The sequence below is a fragment of the Sparus aurata genome, chromosome 3, assembly GCF_900880675.1.
Source record: "Sparus aurata chromosome 3, fSpaAur1.1, whole genome shotgun sequence".
In the NCBI taxonomy this organism is placed as follows: Eukaryota; Metazoa; Chordata; class Actinopteri; order Spariformes; family Sparidae; genus Sparus; species Sparus aurata.
This window is the reverse complement of record NC_044189.1, coordinates 11888446-11905081: the sequence shown is the minus strand read 5'-3', so window position 1 is coordinate 11905081 and position 16636 is coordinate 11888446. Positions and strand designations below refer to the sequence as shown.

The following is a 16636-nucleotide window of genomic DNA, read 5'->3' as shown; positions in this document are numbered from 1 at the left end:
ACTACATGCCCAGAAATAGCAGAAGACCGGAAGTGTACAGTAGGAAGAAAATACTACAGTAAACTTAATCAAGTATGACTCTTGTGTTTTTTGCACATCACTCATTCTTTTTCCTTACTCAGGAAAATCTGAGAGCAATCTCGAGTAAAACGACTTCAAGAGTGTCAGTTGAGGTGGTGAAAGGAGGTGAAGCGGTGTTGAAAGAGCCTTCAAAGTCTTTGTGCTTTCAAAAATTCCCGCCACTGATTGGATCTCACAACCGGTGCTTCCCTCTGTGTATAACTGAGGTGGAGACTTCCCCTGTTCAGACTCGGCCTACACTCGCTGGGTGCCCCCGCGCTCGCTCTGCTGCTCGCTGACTCACTTGCCCATTGCCACCCCTCCTTCCCTCCCTCCCTCCCTCCCTCCTGCACTGGCACCTTAAGCGTGTGTGATTTGGATACAAAGGTCACATCTTCTTATCTGTCGCAAGATCTGCATTTCTAACACAACAGTTCAGCGGCACCTTGTCTCTTTGACTGAAATTAAAACAGGCCTGTGGGCTGTAAAACAGCTGGGGAGCAAGCCGGCGCGCATAACTCTGTCTAGACATCAGAATTAACACAAAGTGACCGTTACACCACGGGATTACTCTGCGAAGCTCCAAACGTTGCGAGAAAAAACAATAACACAATAGGCGGACGGTGAAGACGAGGCGCTGCTTGTTTGCATCACTGCTGCACCGCTTTTGTACGAGCATTAAGAAAGCTCTATGGAACAAGATATGGTCTGAATGGTCTAGTCGTGGCAGCGGTGACACATATAGAGTTACAGGCCCCTAAATCAAGGCTGTAATACACTCCCGCTCAAACGTGGATGGGGTTGGACATCATATAATGTGGTGAATGAATGACAGGAGGCAGAGTGTTAGTGGCTGAGGGTTTCAAGACAATGAAGCCTTTAATTTCAAAGTTCCCTGAACTCAACAAACGGTTAACTAAAGGGTTACACATGTGGCACTGGTGGGGCGGTAAAATAAACGTGGATGGCCTTTTTTTTTGAGTTTGCAGCTTGAGGAGGAGTCGATCTGCGTCGCCTACTGGCCGAAGCCGCCCTTTTGGCTCGCCAGCTTGCCAACCAGCTGCCAGAACTCGAGGAAGGTCAGCTCCCCGTCGTTGTTTTCGTCCAGCGAGCTCATGAGCTGGTCGACGGCCGCGGGATCGCCGGCATTCTGCGGGTGATGATCACAGAGAGAGAGAGAGAGAGAAAGAGAGAGAGAGAGAGAGGAGACCCTGATCATTAGAAAACCACTCTGAGGTGCAACTTCAGCTGCTCTGTAAGACTGTCCTGCCACCTAATGGCTGAGAGCAGCAATAAATGATGAGTGATGTACAAATTCATATAAGAGAGACACAGCCTCCTTCAGAAGCAGGTTTTTAACCAAACTCTTTTTCTTACAACGGCCATTGAAAGATGTATTGAATGAATATATGTTGTAAAATGTAAATTGTACAATGCACGTATACAAAGTAGCTGGCTTATTTGTCAAACATGATTATCTCCTGTCCACATTCTCAGAGGTGCAGCTCAATGTTTCACTGTGTTTTGATTTTGAATTAACTAGTGATGAGGTCAATAACCAGTCATCTGTGATTTGATCTATAAGGTCACACTTTATAATGACCATCATATCAAAATGGTACATTTATAATTAAAGGGGCTATTTGTAAGAAAAGTTGATCTTAAGTCTCATTCCCATCTCGTCAACAACTGACACTTTGGGATGGCGTCCGACCCGTCCTCCAATCCCAGAGCGTCTTTATCAAACTTAAGTTAATGGTTATTAACAATCAATGAAGTGTTTTATAAACTATTTGTTCAGCAATTGTGTATTCTAAAGTTGCAGCAGATGTTTATAATACTTTGGAAACAGTATATAAATATAAATATACTGTGTAGTTCATCTGTAAACAGTATTTGCATGGCCGTCATAAAGCTCCAACTGACGTTCATAAACCTTTACAATTGCTTGACAAATGGATTATAAAGCTTTTAACTGTTTGTTAACAGTGAAATTACCATCAGTTTAAGTTTAATTCCCAATAATTTACAGTTTAGTAATGATGGTTATTATAAAATGTTAGCAAGTATTACATATTCTGCTGTTAGATACACTATTTGCTTGCTTTCCATCATTTTACGCCACTGTAACATGAGCACATTTGATCCCAGACGAAGATTTCATTCATCATTTTCACCCATAACCATGTGCTGCACATCATAAACATTAACATATATATATATAATGATACAAGAATAGGAAAATATTGGGAAAATGATGGAAAATGAGGCTCAGCTGTAGCTCCAGCGTAAAGTTCTGTAAGATGACTTCTTTCAACATGTCATACATCAACATCCGGCAGACAATGTGGCACTGAACTGAAGATTAATCAGCATATCATAAGCATAACTTTCTCAAGACAAAAACAGACATATTGTATGTTCCTATTTTCATATACAGAGTGAATACATTTCACATTTTGCAAGATGATAATGAAGATTTTCTCATGTATGCATGTAGCCGAATGCATTCAGTCGAGTTCTGCGCTTTAGTCCTAATCTGACCCGACACTTTGCACGCCACCACATCTGAGGGGGGCATATTTGACTTTATGCTTATCTACGCTTGTGTCACAGCTTTGGTTACTAGTTACTAACAGCAATTTAAGTTTTTCGCACAAAGAACTAAAAAAAGATATGACACGCATCTCTGTATTTTGAATCTCCTCAACGGCAGTTCAAAACTGGTGAGACCGGAAGACAAAATCAAGAGTTACAATATCCTGTAGCGACAGTATTGGAGTAATGACTATTGGTACTTTCACATAATATTCACACAAACAGGTTTTTGGGTGTTTAGTTTAGGGCCTGATGAAGTGTGTGACATCTTGCTAAGCGTAGAAAAAGTCATCTGTGTAACTAAATGGTGACAGGATCTTATCATTTTTGAGTGTTTATAAGAGTGAAGCTTTATACAAAAGCCTCATAACCCCAGTAATGTGTCTGAATCACAGCACAGTGACATCTACAGACTCCTTCAACACCCTAAAGTTGCATAACACGCTAGAATTTCTTTACCGTCCGTCTGTGAGCGCTGTAAGAAGGACTCGTGAAGTTTACCTGCACATAGTTGGACAGCTGAGAGGACACCAGGTTGTGGAATTCCTCTTTGCTCAGGGTGCTGGAGGATCCGTCCTTCCCAGCATAGTTCTTGAACTGGGTGACGATGGTGGAGATGGCGGATTCCATGATGGTTTGTGCTGAGGCCTGAAAGTAAAATAAAAGAAAAGTGTGAGCAAAGCTGCGAAGTCAAACGCGAAACTGTGCGGAAAGACAAGCGCCTGTGGTCTCACCTCTTGCGTTGAGATGCTGTGTGGTGTGTCGTGGCAGCTACCAAGAAGTGTGTCCCTCCACTCTGACCACTGCCTCTCTGAATATATATGCTTCATCTCCGTCCAGTGATGCACACATCAGCGGAAAACCCTTTAACCTGCCCTCTTCACCCTCATCCAGCCGGCTGACGTTATCTCTGCCCGATTTCCACCTCGCTGGGGGACAGGCATCATAAAACTGCACAAACACAACACATATAAAAAAAAAAAAAGTGCCATTCCGTCCTACAAAGGGCAAAATTGTACTGATGGTTGCACAAAAAACGATTTCAGTCTGTTTGCAGAGCAAGGGATTTAGTGACGGCATTTTTGTCAGGCCGTTCTAATCAAGCCACTGAATCGTGCCTGTCTAAGCAGTAACTCGTTTATACAAAACATGACTCAAATCATACGCCGCTCAGGGCAGCACACACTGTTGCATGTGTCAATTTGCAGGGGCAGATGTGTGTGGAATATCTCCAGAGAGGTTTGGAAGAGAAAGGGTTTGAATTTATAACATTTTAAAATTTTACTCAGTCATCCTCATGCCGATTGGAAAGTTAGGGTGATGTAATTTTCTGGAGCATTCTCCTAAACAACTGAAGTAGATGGGGACAACAAAAGTGTAATCCGAGTCTCTAGAGCACCCTTAATTCATTTGAAAAGACATTATTTACACGCTTAATGCACAGTTGAGCTTGTGGATTCACTTCAGACAGGGTATGTGCTGGTACTTTTAGCTTAACAGCTACTTTGAACATTTTGGCTTTTAAAAGGGTGTAAATGAAGTCTTTAAAGGTCAATTTGGGATCTAGGGGCTTCCTGGGGACATCAAACAAGCCCCCCACCCATCTACTTAAGTTGTTAAGGAGAATTCTGTTTTGCTGTGACGCTCCAGATGTATAAGATGTGCATTTTGGGGTGAACTCATCCTTCAAGGACAATGAAGGACGAGTATAAGAAATTGCTTTATGCTCTTTTTTCAAGACTGTAAGTTTGTTGTTGATTCACCTTCACTTTGAAAATCGAAACGAAGCAGAGGCGTAGCGAAATGCTTGCACGGTGACTTGGTGACTTAGAATTCGAAGAATGACAGGCTCTCTCTGTTGTCTCAAAGTGACTGTCCTCAATCATTGCTTACATTCTCGCTCATCAGCATATCAGGTCAATGACTGGGTGCCTCAGGTATCACGTACGTGTTGAGAGGGCGGTTCGTGCGGGCGAACGTGTGAACTCCTGCTCCGAGTATTTAATCTCGATGCAAATATTTCAGTTTGGCATCAGAGCTGTGAGAATAGATGCCTGTCATGCCATCGCTTCCACTTCCTGCCAGAGTCGGTGAGTCACACACTGCTGGGCATCATTGTACATTTCCCAGCTCCGTTAATACAATTCATGGTGACAAATGACACAGGGGATTTATTCGGCGATGTTTTTCATGAATTATTTCTGTATGCAGTTGGTGGTTTGTTCATTTTTAATTAGGGGAGATGACTCAATGGGAGCAAACCCCTGCCACCGCGCCACCAACCAACACATACCCATGTACACTGTACATTTTAAAGTGGACATTACTTAGAAAATAAAAAAAGTAAATAAGCCGACTACCTTGGGATTACCTAGGGAAGTAGATTATTACATTTACGCTGTGCAAGCTTAAAAGTTTTAAAAACTTGATATTATAAGTCTACTTTCCATTCTTTCAGGTCACGTTGTTAGAGTTTAAAGTCAGAAGAGACTATTGTGCCTGCATCTTTACAGAGACCCGGTTCCATCAAAGGATCCCAGTTCGAGCTATTGTACTGGGACAGAGCACAAGACCCTAATCGGTGGGAGGTGGACTCTGTGTGTACGTCAGTGATGCTCGGTTTAAAAAAAGAGGGACCGTCTGACATAATCAAATGAGGTTAAATAAGGACAGACTTTACATATTCAATGGTGGAAATTTTATTCAACTCAACACTGACTTCCTAAAAGAGGACATAACTGATGGCCGAAGAAAATTCAAAATGATCCAAATTTATCGATACATTTGTTCAGGGATTACATGCACATCTGAGCTGGTTCATACATGATTAAGTCCCACTGTTGTCCCACAAAGACAAAAACACTTCTCAAATATTGATTCAACTTTCCTAACTGTGTTTCGTTACAGGACTCGTGTGTTGAAATGAAGGTTTCTTCCAATCCCTTTGGTCTAAAAACTTTCAAAAAAAAAAAAGAAAAAAAAAAAAAAGAAGAGTTTCTCTGTCCCAACAGCAGAAAACATTTAAGAAAAATCTATCCAACACTTCATGTGTAAACCCTATGACATTCGTTCTCTGCCTGGTAAGCAGCGGTAAAATTGCAACTAGTGTAAACTCTCTGCTCTCTTAATAGTCTCGCAGAAGCAGATGATATCAAGGACCCCTCGGCCAATCTAACATATTCATAATAATAAAGGCACGTAAGCAGTAGCTGGCAAACTAAACTTCTGAAAACCTAAACAGAAAGTCACCACTTTCACACATTCGATGTGTATGGCCTCGGACACAGTCTGTGGTTCTTCTCGTTAAAAATAAAGAGTCGCAGTGTACTGACAGAATAAATAAAACATGAAACACTTCAAAGCTTCCTTCACTGGAGAGTGAGAACCAACAATCACAATCTGTCGACTTTAACTTCACATCCACCGAAAAAAGAGGGAAAAAACCTCGAGAATCAAATACGACTAATGTCAAACACTAAAACAAATAAACGAAAGAACAAAGAAATCGTTTATCTCAAGGAAGGACCTTTTGTCCACCACATTTGGCTTCATATTTGAGAACACAAAACGCAGCAGCTTCCTCGTTTTACCATTTTCATGAACTGAACAGCTTTTACTTTATCACTTGTGTGCATGTCAGTTAACAGCCCAGTCGCCAGGGAATAATGTTAGCAGTTAACTTTTCTGCAAATCACAGATTCATCCAAGGTTGACATTTGTACCAAACGTGGCATATCAGGTTGACATTACATGCTTACTAGCTGACTTTCACATCCGGAGGTTAAGGGGACGGTGGTGGCATTATTACAGCCAACAAGGCTGCCAAACGCTGACTGGATATTTTTAAGGGGATCGGCGGACATTTCCAGCCGTTCTTGTTGTGTCAGAACCTGGTCGTTTTAAGAAGCCCTGGGGATATTTCCCACATGTGATTATGAAAGAGAGAAATGGAAAATTCAACCTGAACAAATGTAAAGCTGCAACATAAGGAAACTGTGGTTTTGCATAAAATGTACTTAGCTAACATTTATTCCAGCGTTTGGGTTGCTGCCAGGTGACATCAATCTGCTGTCAAAATGAGGGGGCAATGAAATAAAATAAGAGCAATACTGGTTTGGCTGCCAATCGCAATTAACATATCCATTAAATTAACTCTTTCGGTATTACTATAGATCGCTAAACCTTTTACTCTGAATGCTCTGGGATACCCAGTATATGTAGATCATGTGTTGGAGGTCCCCGTGGCTACATTATTTAAAAAAAAAAGTTAGGAGAACTAATGATCTAAAACAAAGAGTATAAGTGAAAAGTGAGGGAAAAAAACTGGAGTAAATGTGAATGTTTGAGAAAAGTGCTAAAGTGGTTTAGCAGTCATGAATTTAGCTATGGCTATCACTTTGTCCTATTGCTTTTTTAAAATTTTTATTGAGCAGCACTGACACTTCACAAACCGGTTCCTGGTAGTTTCCAGACATCTGCTGTGAAGTGACAGTTGGGAGTGAGGGCGGGGACGAAAAAGACTACAATTTAGAAACGGAGCGCTCAGGGGTCTCAAACAGCACTCTGCGTGCATTTGCCTGAATCTACAGAGGAGCTGCTGCCGACACAAAACCGGTCCGGCCTGATCTGAGTCTTATTACGGAAACAAACGGGGATCTCATCCTCTGGGATTTGACAGTTATACATCACTTGAGGCAAACGGTCTCTGCAAAAAAAGCATTTGTTTTAACCTGCTCGGAGAAGTGGCAGGTTGTTTTCACACAGAGGGCAAGAACGCCCGATGACGGGAAAGTTCCAATCTAAACCATCTTTCTGTAACTGAATTGCACTGGTTGCTCAACTGACTTATTCGAAAATACCATCTCCTGAAAGCCCCGTTTTTTTTTTTGTGTGTTTGAATTTACATTATGAACTGCAACATGCACTACGTATTGAGAAAACACTATACAGCAGAGGAAAACCCACACAACACATTACTGAAGGATTTTGCGTTAGGAGGCATGACCTGACAGAGGTAGGTAACAACAACTAAGTCCAAAATGACAAGTACAAGTCTAGCTTATAATTAAAGACTCAGAGGGACACGTTTATGAGAGGCACAACGCACTCTGTACCAGAAGCTACTACAATTACAGCTCTGAAGAGGAAAATGTAGGCAAGAAAATGTCCTATAAAACCACCACTTGTGCTGCATCTTAGTGTCGTGTTTTACTCCCTTTTGCCCCCCTTTATGTCTGTTTAAGCTGTGGCGGCAAACTTCCACAGGGCCTCTCGTTCAAACTCCTCCATCTCCTCCTCCAGGGAATCGTCGTCCTTCTGCCCGCCGACGTCCAAAGCGTCCACCATGTCCTCCAGAATGTCCGCCACGTCCTCCGCAAAGTCACTGAAAAGAACCCTGTCATGGATAAACACGCCGTCCTCGAAGTACTCTGCCGTCAGCTTCCTGACCTTGTCCTTGCTCTCAGATGAGGATCCTTCAAGTTTGCTCAGGTAGCCCTCCAGCAGTTCCTCGAACTCGGGCAGCTCCACCGGGTAGAGCCCCTCCTTTTCGGCGCAGTTGTCCACGGAGCTGCAGCCCAGCTGGGGGCGGACGTTGCGTCTGAGCTTCTGCTCCTGGTCTCTCCAGAAGTCGTTCTGGTTGTGCTGATGAGGCTGACGGGGCTGGTGGTGGTGATGCTGATGGTGATTGTGGGAGCTCTTACCAGGCCGGCTGTGCCACGGTTTCTCCTTCCTCCTCTCCTCTCTGTCCATCCTGCGCTCGCCCTTCTTCCTCTCCCACTCATCCTGGTGTTTTCTCCATGCCTCCTTATGAGAGTTCTGCTTCGGAGACTTCCACTCCTTCTCCTTCTTCTCGTCTTTGCTATGCTTCCAGTCTTTCTCTCCTCTCCACTCCTTCTTTTCCTCTCTCTTCCAATGGTCCCGCTCATTGGTTTTGCCCTTGTTCCCTTTCCATTTGGACTCCTGTGGCTTCTTCTTGCCCCACCTCTCCACTTGTTCAGAAAGCTTCTTCTGGATCTCCTCCAGGTGATCCCTCACCTGTTTCCTGTCGCCTCCGTCTTTTTTCATCCCTTGCAGTCTCTTCTTGCTCTCCTCCAGAAGAACCTTCTGCCTCTGAAGCTCGTCCTTCAGCCTTCCTCCCTCGTCTGTGTTCTTCCTCCTCTCAGGGTCGGCTGCTGTCTTGGTAGTTTGACCATCTTTATCACCAGGCTGAGGGGCTGAACCTGGGGTAGTCTGGGGCATTTCCTGATTAGCTGTGAAGGATTTAAGAATTGGAAAGATCACTTTTAGCACTCGAGGAAGTCATTTATATTCTTAAGTACCTTTCTATGTGTTTTCTTTTTAATAAAGATCGTCATTCAGTGGCACGGATTTAATTCAATGAGCTGATTCACTTCATGTTTCATGCCACATCACACCTGTGAGCTGGCTGAGTTCGGTCACCCTGGCCCTCAGACTCTCCAGCTCTGTCTTCAGCTCAGGCAGGGACGACAGCTCCTTCTTCAGCTTTGCGTTTTCCATTTCCAGACCTGCTTTACCCTTTGCATCACCGCTCTCTGCTACTGCACTCAGAGCGGAGTCCAGCTCTTCTTTTTGAGACTGAGAAAAAAGAAAGAAATTCTGATTCTGTGCAACTTAAGACAATCAGCACAAATGTTTATTGAAACCAGGCTGTCCGTTAAAACATCATGAAATGGTAAAACAACATCATTAGCATCAGTATGATGGTACACTGACCTGTAGTTGAGCCTCCAGCTGAGCGATTTGTTGGTTTTCCTGTGTCAGTTTATCCAATAGCTCTTTCATATCCTGTGGATCAGCGCTAAGCCAGTCCTGGATCGAAAATGGTTGGCAAATGAATAAAACACATATTTTTAAATAATCCTATCTTAAGCATTTCTCTTTTAAGTTATACTACTCAAGTTTTCTTTAAATACAACTGCTTAAACAACATATAGCAGATATGGAGTAAGTGAAAGGCGAAACGGCAGGAACAGACCTTGCTTTGTTCTCCGTCACTCAGTTCAGAGGCGTCAAAGTCTCCTGTCAGACCAAAGAACAACACATCTTTCACAACAGCATCTTTTTTTATTGACACATAGCAGCCAAGCTGTCTTACGACACAATAAGATGTTTTTGTTGTGAGGTGCATTCCATAAGCTCAGGCACTACCTGTGCACAACACAGAAACTACTTGTTTAGGTAGAATCTTTTTTTTTTTTTTATTCATTAAAAACATTTATGATATATTTTGCCTACCCCAGCAGATTATCTGCAATGGGTCATTTTTGCTTTGACTTCCAGTGAGTCCTTCCGATGATAAAGAGTGTTATTGTACAATTCAGAGTGCGTGTTATTTGCCATTTTCTGCTGCCACTGCATGAAATGTCAGGCCAGATAAGTGCTTGGACAAGCTACTGAGTGTTAGCCAGCTAGTGCAGAAGCTTAAACTGCTGTCTTATTGGTAGCGCTGGACCTACCATTATCCAGGTCAGAGAGGAAACCTGTTGACATAGTACAGCTTAGTCAACAAGATCTAAAAACAGACATCTGTCTATTGCTGACAACGGCGAATAAATGTGCTTGTGTGATTTGGAAATACTGCGTCAAAATTTACAATAAACCTTGTCAAACGTCTAATGCAACAGGTGGAAAGAGGTGTTCTCTTTTTGAGATGAACGGAGTCATCTCAAAAAGAGAACAGGTATTTCTAACATAAGCACCTTTATCGAACATGATTTTAATGTTGCTGTTCTCACCTCGAAAAGCAGAAGCCAACTAGCAGGAACTCACCTGAGAGGAAAAGGGAACCTAAGAAAAGCAGGATCAGAGCACCCACAATGCATTTGTTCATGGACAGCCACGGCTTTTCCTCCTTCTTCTCGGCCAGCTTGAACTCCACTTCCTCCTCGTCGTCTTCCTCATCTGACGTTCTTGGTCGTGCTGCCTCGAAGGAGGGAACGTTCCTCCTCCTCAGTCCGTCATCAAAGCCGCTTGTGTCGCCCACATCAAAACTACTTGATGGCTCTGTGGGAGGGAGACATATAACAAAAGGAAAAAGACACCTTGATCATGAAATAGCAAAGGCAAGACAGCAGAGTTGTCACATCTGATAATCTCTTTTGTGAAAGACGATGAGCCTCAAGTTAAACCACATTTATTCAAATGTGAGCCCAGAGACACTTCAACAAATCATCCCGACATCTTTGGCAACGACAATGTCAGAATTGGAATTATTTCCAAAATCATAATTACCTTCTGGCAGACTGCCTCACACAGATGACAAAAAATCCGAGTGAATACATGAGCTGCACAACACAACAATGTGTAAACAGCATGTGAAAAAAAAAAAGCCAACAGAAAGTCAGCGCTGCTCGTGGAAATGGTTGACATTTTCTCACTAAATTACAACAACAGTAATTTCATGCATGGGGGTTTCTTCCATTTTCTCAGCAGGGTGTGCGCCTCTTTGTCACACTGATAAATCACTTCCAGCTGCTAGCGTGACACAGATAAGAAACATGTTAACCAATTCTTCTGCAAGAGGACTCTCATTTTCTGCTGCTATCGAGTGGAGCTACTTACATAGAGCCATAAACCACTATGTTAGAGATTGAGTTACCAGATGTTAACTGCTGTGGGCCCTCAGCCCTGTGTTCACCGTGTGGAAGTTGGTTTATGCAGCTATGATCTACTGTTCCCCTTTGTTTAGGAATGTGTTTATATGGGGCCATGTTCTTAAATTGTGTCAAATCATATTACCGCACAGCAATTCTGCAGCCGTGTTGATTCCAGCGAAGGAAGAGTATACACAATACACAGAGAATGAGAGCAACGGGAAGTTGGTAAGAGCCCAGCAACTCATTCTTGCTCCGGGGCTCCACAGCAGGTTATTCGAGCCATGACTGCAGAATTGACGTTAAATGAAGGCTTATTTGTTTCAATTTGGCTTTTTCTGTTTAACTGATGTATAACCTTCCTGCTTAGCATTTGTTTTGTTATATTATTAAGATTTATGGGGGCTTCTCCAGCAACATTTATTGTCGAGCAAGATTTCTAAACTTCCACTGCACATGAAGTGTACAGTACAATGAACATATCTTACTGTAGCCCTGAGCTGGACTTAACCCTGGAATTATTTAGCCCATTACCACACCCACATAGTTAACCACGGGTTAACCTAATCACAGGGCTATACAATTCCCATTGTACTTCTATAAGCCCCAGGTTAAATGTCCTTGACTTATGTTTACATTCTAGAAAGGAGCATGACTACATGAATACTGAATTTCACTGTTTACTTTTGCCCCGTTTCACACTTGGACCTTTTAGCCCCCTGCTTAGTTGATTTTCAGGGGATTTTCAGGCTAAAGTCAGGGCTAGCCAACTGTAAAATCTGCCTGGTGAAAGCTCTCTTAGTTTGGGGATAATGGTGCGTTACATCTGAACCAAGGAAAGGAAAAAAAAAAAGAAAAAAGGAAGGGTCAACAACATAATTTTCATGGCCACGTTGTTTGTCCCTCAATTTAGTATCGGAGAGGCTCCTGTTTGCAGTGTAACTGCAGTCTCATAGGCGATATTTGGTCAGACTTGCCATGTTTGGTCATGATATTACTATCACTGTCAATCATTTGGGGGGAAAAATCCGTCAACCTTCTTTCTGAAGTGTGTTCTTTTATTCTCTGGGGGCATTTCTCCAATATGTCTCCCATTGACTTCAGTACCTGACACCACAGTCTGGCTCCAAAGCAAGATTCAGTGATGTAATGACTGTACTTTTTGTGTCTCATTAAATCAGTCTTACACAGAGAAATGTCCAACCTCCATCCGTGGACATGCTGCTTCGATGTTTGTATGGACAACATACCATGTAATGCATTGCTGTCAACGGGTATTGCTAACAACACTGACTGATAACCTCTAAATTTCCTCCTCAAAAATAAAGACCACTCTGGATCCATTGCTGAATCTATTTTGCATGCATCATAAGATACAGTCCTTCAATCCCATACCTTCTTCTTCTTCCTCCTCTGCTTCTTTCTCCTCCTGGGTCACTGTCTCAGATGGCTCCATCTCCTCCTCTTCCACAGCTGCCTCCTCCTCTGCCTCTGCTGAACCAACAGTCTCTGGTGCAGGAGCATCACCGATGGGACTTTCTGTCACTAGGCTCTCTGGGGCTGGGCTTGGTGACTCTGTACTCTCTGGGGTAAAGGTGATATCAGCCTCAACGTAAGCGGGAGGATCAGCGGCTGTGAGGGTCTCTGTAGGGATGTCCACCTCAGGTTCAGCAGTGAAGGCAGGACTCGCCCCAGCAGGGCCAGCAGGGCCAGCAGGAATCAGGACATCAGCAGGCGTGTCAAGCGCTTGTTCTGTAGTGACAGGAATCTCAGTCAGGGGAGGAGTAGAGCAGGACTCCTCCGGCTCAGCTGGAAGGAGTTCGGAAGCAGGAATATCGAGCGGAGCCCCCAAATCAATGTTGGTGACAAAAGGTGTGGCTCCTAGGTGCTCGTTGTCACTGGGGGAGCTGGTTACGATGTCATGGATGACTGGAGCTTGACTCTCTAGGTCGAGGTCAAGAGGGTCAAGAGGGTCAAGAGGGTTTGGTAAAAGAGGGCTCATTCGGCCTGGACTGGAAGGAATGGGACCCAAACTGGACTCTGGAGAGGTTTCTTGACACACCTGGAACAGAGGACAGAAAACATTGTGTCTCTGTGAAAACTTTTATACTTTACCATCAACATTTTGTGATCTTCATTTCAATCAAGGTGTTCTATGTGATTATAAGTCAATATCATCACAGTTTTGTCCATAATGTTGTTTATGGTCTTATGTCTTGATTTGATTCTTGCATGGTTTATTATGTACCGACCTGGTGGCCTTCTTCAGACAGGACAGTTTCTATAGAAATGTCACTTGGTTTGAACTCCACAGCAGCACCTGCAATAATATTCACACAGTGTGAAAAATATCAAAAACAAAGAAAAGGTTTAAAATCAACCTTTTCGATCTCATGTGTTGATTTGTATTTGTTTCACAGCTGTAGACAGTAGCCACAGATCTTCTCAATACCTGTCACCTCCTCAGAGAGACTCGGGACGTCACCAAGGCTCTCGGTGCCGTCGTCGACTGGCCCCACATTCTCAATAGCAGCCTCCTGTGGAGTGAGAGGAGATCCCAAGAGATCAGGCTTCAACACCCTTAGTATCCTCCGTGGCAACACTGACCTTGACATTTACAGCACACCCAATAGAGGCATGCACGCACATGCACTCAAGCCTGAGCTAGGAAACATCAATACTTTGTGTTCATCATATGATATCTGAGGAGTATTTTGTGGTTATAATATAAATATTACAATATAATATAAATACTTAGGTCCTCATTCCCCTCTCTGTACACAGAGAACATCAGTGGTGGAAGACGTATTCAGGTCCTTTATTTAGGGAAAATATCAATATCACTCTGTGTAAGTACTTCACCATAAGTAAATACCTTAATTAGTCAAGTTAAGTTCATTTTAACTACTTTTTATACTGTCGGGGAGGCCAATCTACAGCACATAATCATATTCTATGAGACCATATGCTTTGCTTCCGTCATATCTGATATTTTCTTTGTGTTCCCTACTTCCCTTCCCTCAAATTGCCATTGCCAATAAGAATGTGTTTTTAGCGTGTCATGATGTACTTTTCAGCTCATCCAAGAGGGTTTTTAAATACTTAATCTTAATCGTAACTAGTAACATAAGCTGTTTTCTTCTAAAATGTAGCCTAGTAGGTTACCCCAAAATTCTATCTGTGATATTGTGCTAAAATATTACTTAAATAAAAATGAAAATCACCCATGTGAATAGTGACAAGACACTAGTCACCGACAGTGAATGCACTTAAGTACTATGAATGCTGTGGCGCTGCTTCGGCTCTGATGCAGCTTGCAATCTGCAAAGTAACTAGTAACTACACAATCAAAATAAATAAAGTGAGTAAATAGTACAATATTGGTCTCTGTAAAAAGCTAGTGGAGTGGAAGTATAATATAGCAGAAAAGTGAAATTGTCAAGTTAATCACAAGTTCAGTAATTCAGTAAATGTACTTAGTTACATTCCCCCCACTGCAGTACAGAAGGGCACAAATACTTGTACACTTGAGTTAAGATGCAAAACAAACAAAATGACGCTATGCAAGACTCGACACGTCTGTGCCTCACACATTCAAATGATAAAATAACAGAATCTGACTATTGAGATCATCAACATTCTCCACAATTTTATCATCATGAGAAGCTCTGTGGTTGCAAGTGCAGGCGTGCCATATTTCACATTCATGAGCCAGGAAAACAGCCATCCTCTAAATTACATCCAGGCGCAGAGAGCTCGGAGAGGAGTTTCCTGATCTGGTTCTCTGGCTCACCTCGGGGGAGAGGAGGGTCCAGCTGTTGGTGGAGGAGCCGCTGCTGCCGGTGCTGTTGCTGTTGTCAGACATCGCCCTCTTCAGGCTGAACGCGGCACAGCACGGTGCAGACTCAGCTTTCTGGTATTCTGCAGACGACGACAGAAACAACGTGTCTTTCACTGAACATGCCCTGATGCACACACAGGACGTCTTGTGGGAGTTCACGGAATGATCAAGACGTAAAAATCTGACTTTTATTTGTTTTTGTTTTTTTCAGTATACGAGCCAGCTAATACCCACAATTATGAGTATGCACAGTGCTGGACATGGAAATACACACAAAATGGCACAATATGCCACATTTTCTGCAGTATCATGATGTTGATGATGTAAATAGCAGCCTATGGAAGGCGCAGTCAAGCAATAACGTTGCAGTTTGGGCACCAATGCACCACACGCACGGGATAAAAGACCGGATTTGTCGTTGATACAAGTTATGTAACGGTGTGTGGTGGCATCCATAATATAATGCTGCGCAGTCAAACAAAGGGTCCAGTCGGAAGACAACAGGAATACCCTGCTCGCATTCATCACCGCTGCGATTTCCAGCCAACCATTCACTCACATGCAACCATCCACTCAAATCTGTGCGGCTGTTAAAATTACCAAAAATGGTCAAACCCCCCTCCCGACACGAGCACTTCATTGATCCGCAAACGAGCTAGCAGAGGCTCATACTCACTCGTCGACAGCACTGTGCTCGCTTAGCGTCTGTTTGGCACGTATAAGAAGCCACATGAAGGGGCTACGGTTGTTGGAGGAACCGATTTTAAGGTTCATTCATGATGGTAAACAAAGGACGGCAGGCTGAATATTCCCACTCCCACTCTTCCGCGTTCTCACTCAGGCCCAACTGTTAGCGCGAGCTCTTCACACAAACTGCTCGACTCCGTTACACTAAACACAGAAGAAAGGCGGTTTATTTACCCGACTTGCTCACACCTCAGTCGCTCGCAGTTTTTTTGCCTTCAAAAACGTCTTGTTTTTATTTATTTTTTGTCAGTATGAACAACGCTCCTCTCTTCCCGTGAACTTGGGAACTTTGGGAATTCCAAGCTGCGTCACGTCAACCTCGTCGCGCTTCGTCCAATGGGATTTCAGGAGAAGCTGCGGAGCTCCCGCCCCTGAACCAAGGCTGGGCCAATCAGATAGAAGTGTCGTGTCAGGGAAACGACGCAAATCTCAGCATGATTGACGCTCGCAGGTGAGAGCGGCCGGTGACAGTGGCAGATCCTGCGCCTGGTTTATAATAATACAACTTCATGTGTGAACCCAACCCGCAAGATGCAGGCACATATATATATACACACAGCGGGGAGAGGCTACCAGGACCAGCCGCACACTGACACGTCTGCAGAGCTATATTTGAACTGCGGGACTTACCAGAGCGGACAGCCCCTTCACTCCGGTTGCTCCTGTGTGGACATGGGTTTCATCATCTGCCTTATTTTCTGCTAATATTAGAGCGTTAACTGTCAATAACAAGCATACCAGTGTAAACTTTTAATTTTTGAAATCAGAACCCACA

The 16636-nt window shown here is 43.4% G+C and overlaps 2 protein-coding genes across 5 annotated transcripts; both read right to left on the bottom strand.

The window, feature by feature from the left end:
* Positions 1 to 904: 904 nt before the first annotated feature.
* On the bottom strand, positions 905 to 3521 carry s100a11 (S100 calcium binding protein A11). Its single transcript, XM_030412149.1, has 3 exons — positions 3393 to 3521; positions 3160 to 3306; positions 905 to 1210 (listed from the first exon to the last, which is right to left on the bottom strand). The coding sequence occupies exons 1-3, from the start codon at positions 3486 to 3488 to the stop codon at positions 1076 to 1078; spliced, it is 378 nt and encodes a 125-aa protein (XP_030268009.1). The 5' UTR covers positions 3489 to 3521; the 3' UTR covers positions 905 to 1075.
* Positions 3522 to 5341: 1820 nt separating this feature from the next.
* pbxip1a (pre-B-cell leukemia homeobox interacting protein 1a) lies at positions 5342 to 16406 on the bottom strand. Of its 4 annotated transcripts, none has more exons than XM_030412147.1 (11): positions 16036 to 16406; positions 15067 to 15194; positions 13726 to 13810; positions 13526 to 13593; positions 12669 to 13335; positions 10450 to 10683; positions 10137 to 10160; positions 9656 to 9699; positions 9394 to 9489; positions 9075 to 9255; positions 5342 to 8909 (listed from the first exon to the last, which is right to left on the bottom strand). In XM_030412147.1, the coding sequence occupies exons 2-11, from the start codon at positions 15136 to 15138 to the stop codon at positions 7897 to 7899; spliced, it is 2484 nt and encodes an 827-aa protein (XP_030268007.1). In that variant the 5' UTR covers positions 15139 to 15194; positions 16036 to 16406; the 3' UTR covers positions 5342 to 7896. The 4 variants fall into 4 exon arrangements, with proteins under 4 accessions (XP_030268007.1, XP_030268005.1, XP_030268008.1 ...); XM_030412145.1 differs by lacking the exon at positions 16036 to 16406 and adding an exon at positions 15715 to 16014; XM_030412148.1 differs by lacking the exon at positions 16036 to 16406 and adding an exon at positions 15791 to 16013.
* Positions 16407 to 16636: the final 230 nt, after the last annotated feature.

What these genes read in the sequence shown, in the direction of transcription:
- pbxip1a (XM_030412145.1), bottom strand. Translation starts at nt 15,754, where the DNA reads ATGAAGTGCTCGTGTCGGGAGGGGGGTTTGACCATTTTTG. An exon ending in AGAGGAGGAAGAAGAAGAAG is followed by an intron (nt 10,684 to 12,668) that starts GTATGGGATTGA and finishes TCCCTCCCACAG; the next exon opens with AGCCATCAAGTAGTTTTGAT. An exon ending in AGCTGGAGGCTCAACTACAG is followed by an intron (nt 9,256 to 9,393) that starts GTCAGTGTACCA and finishes CTTTTTTCTCAG; the next exon opens with TCTCAAAAAGAAGAGCTGGA.
- s100a11 (XM_030412149.1), bottom strand. Translation starts at nt 3,488, where the DNA reads ATGAAGCATATATATTCAGAGAGGCAGTGGTCAGAGTGGAGGGACACA. An exon ending in ACAGCATCTCAACGCAAGAG is followed by an intron (nt 3,307 to 3,392) that starts GTGAGACCACAG and finishes TTTTACTTTCAG; the next exon opens with GCCTCAGCACAAACCATCAT. An exon ending in AGCTGTCCAACTATGTGCAG is followed by an intron (nt 1,211 to 3,159) that starts GTAAACTTCACG and finishes CATCACCCGCAG; the next exon opens with AATGCCGGCGATCCCGCGGC.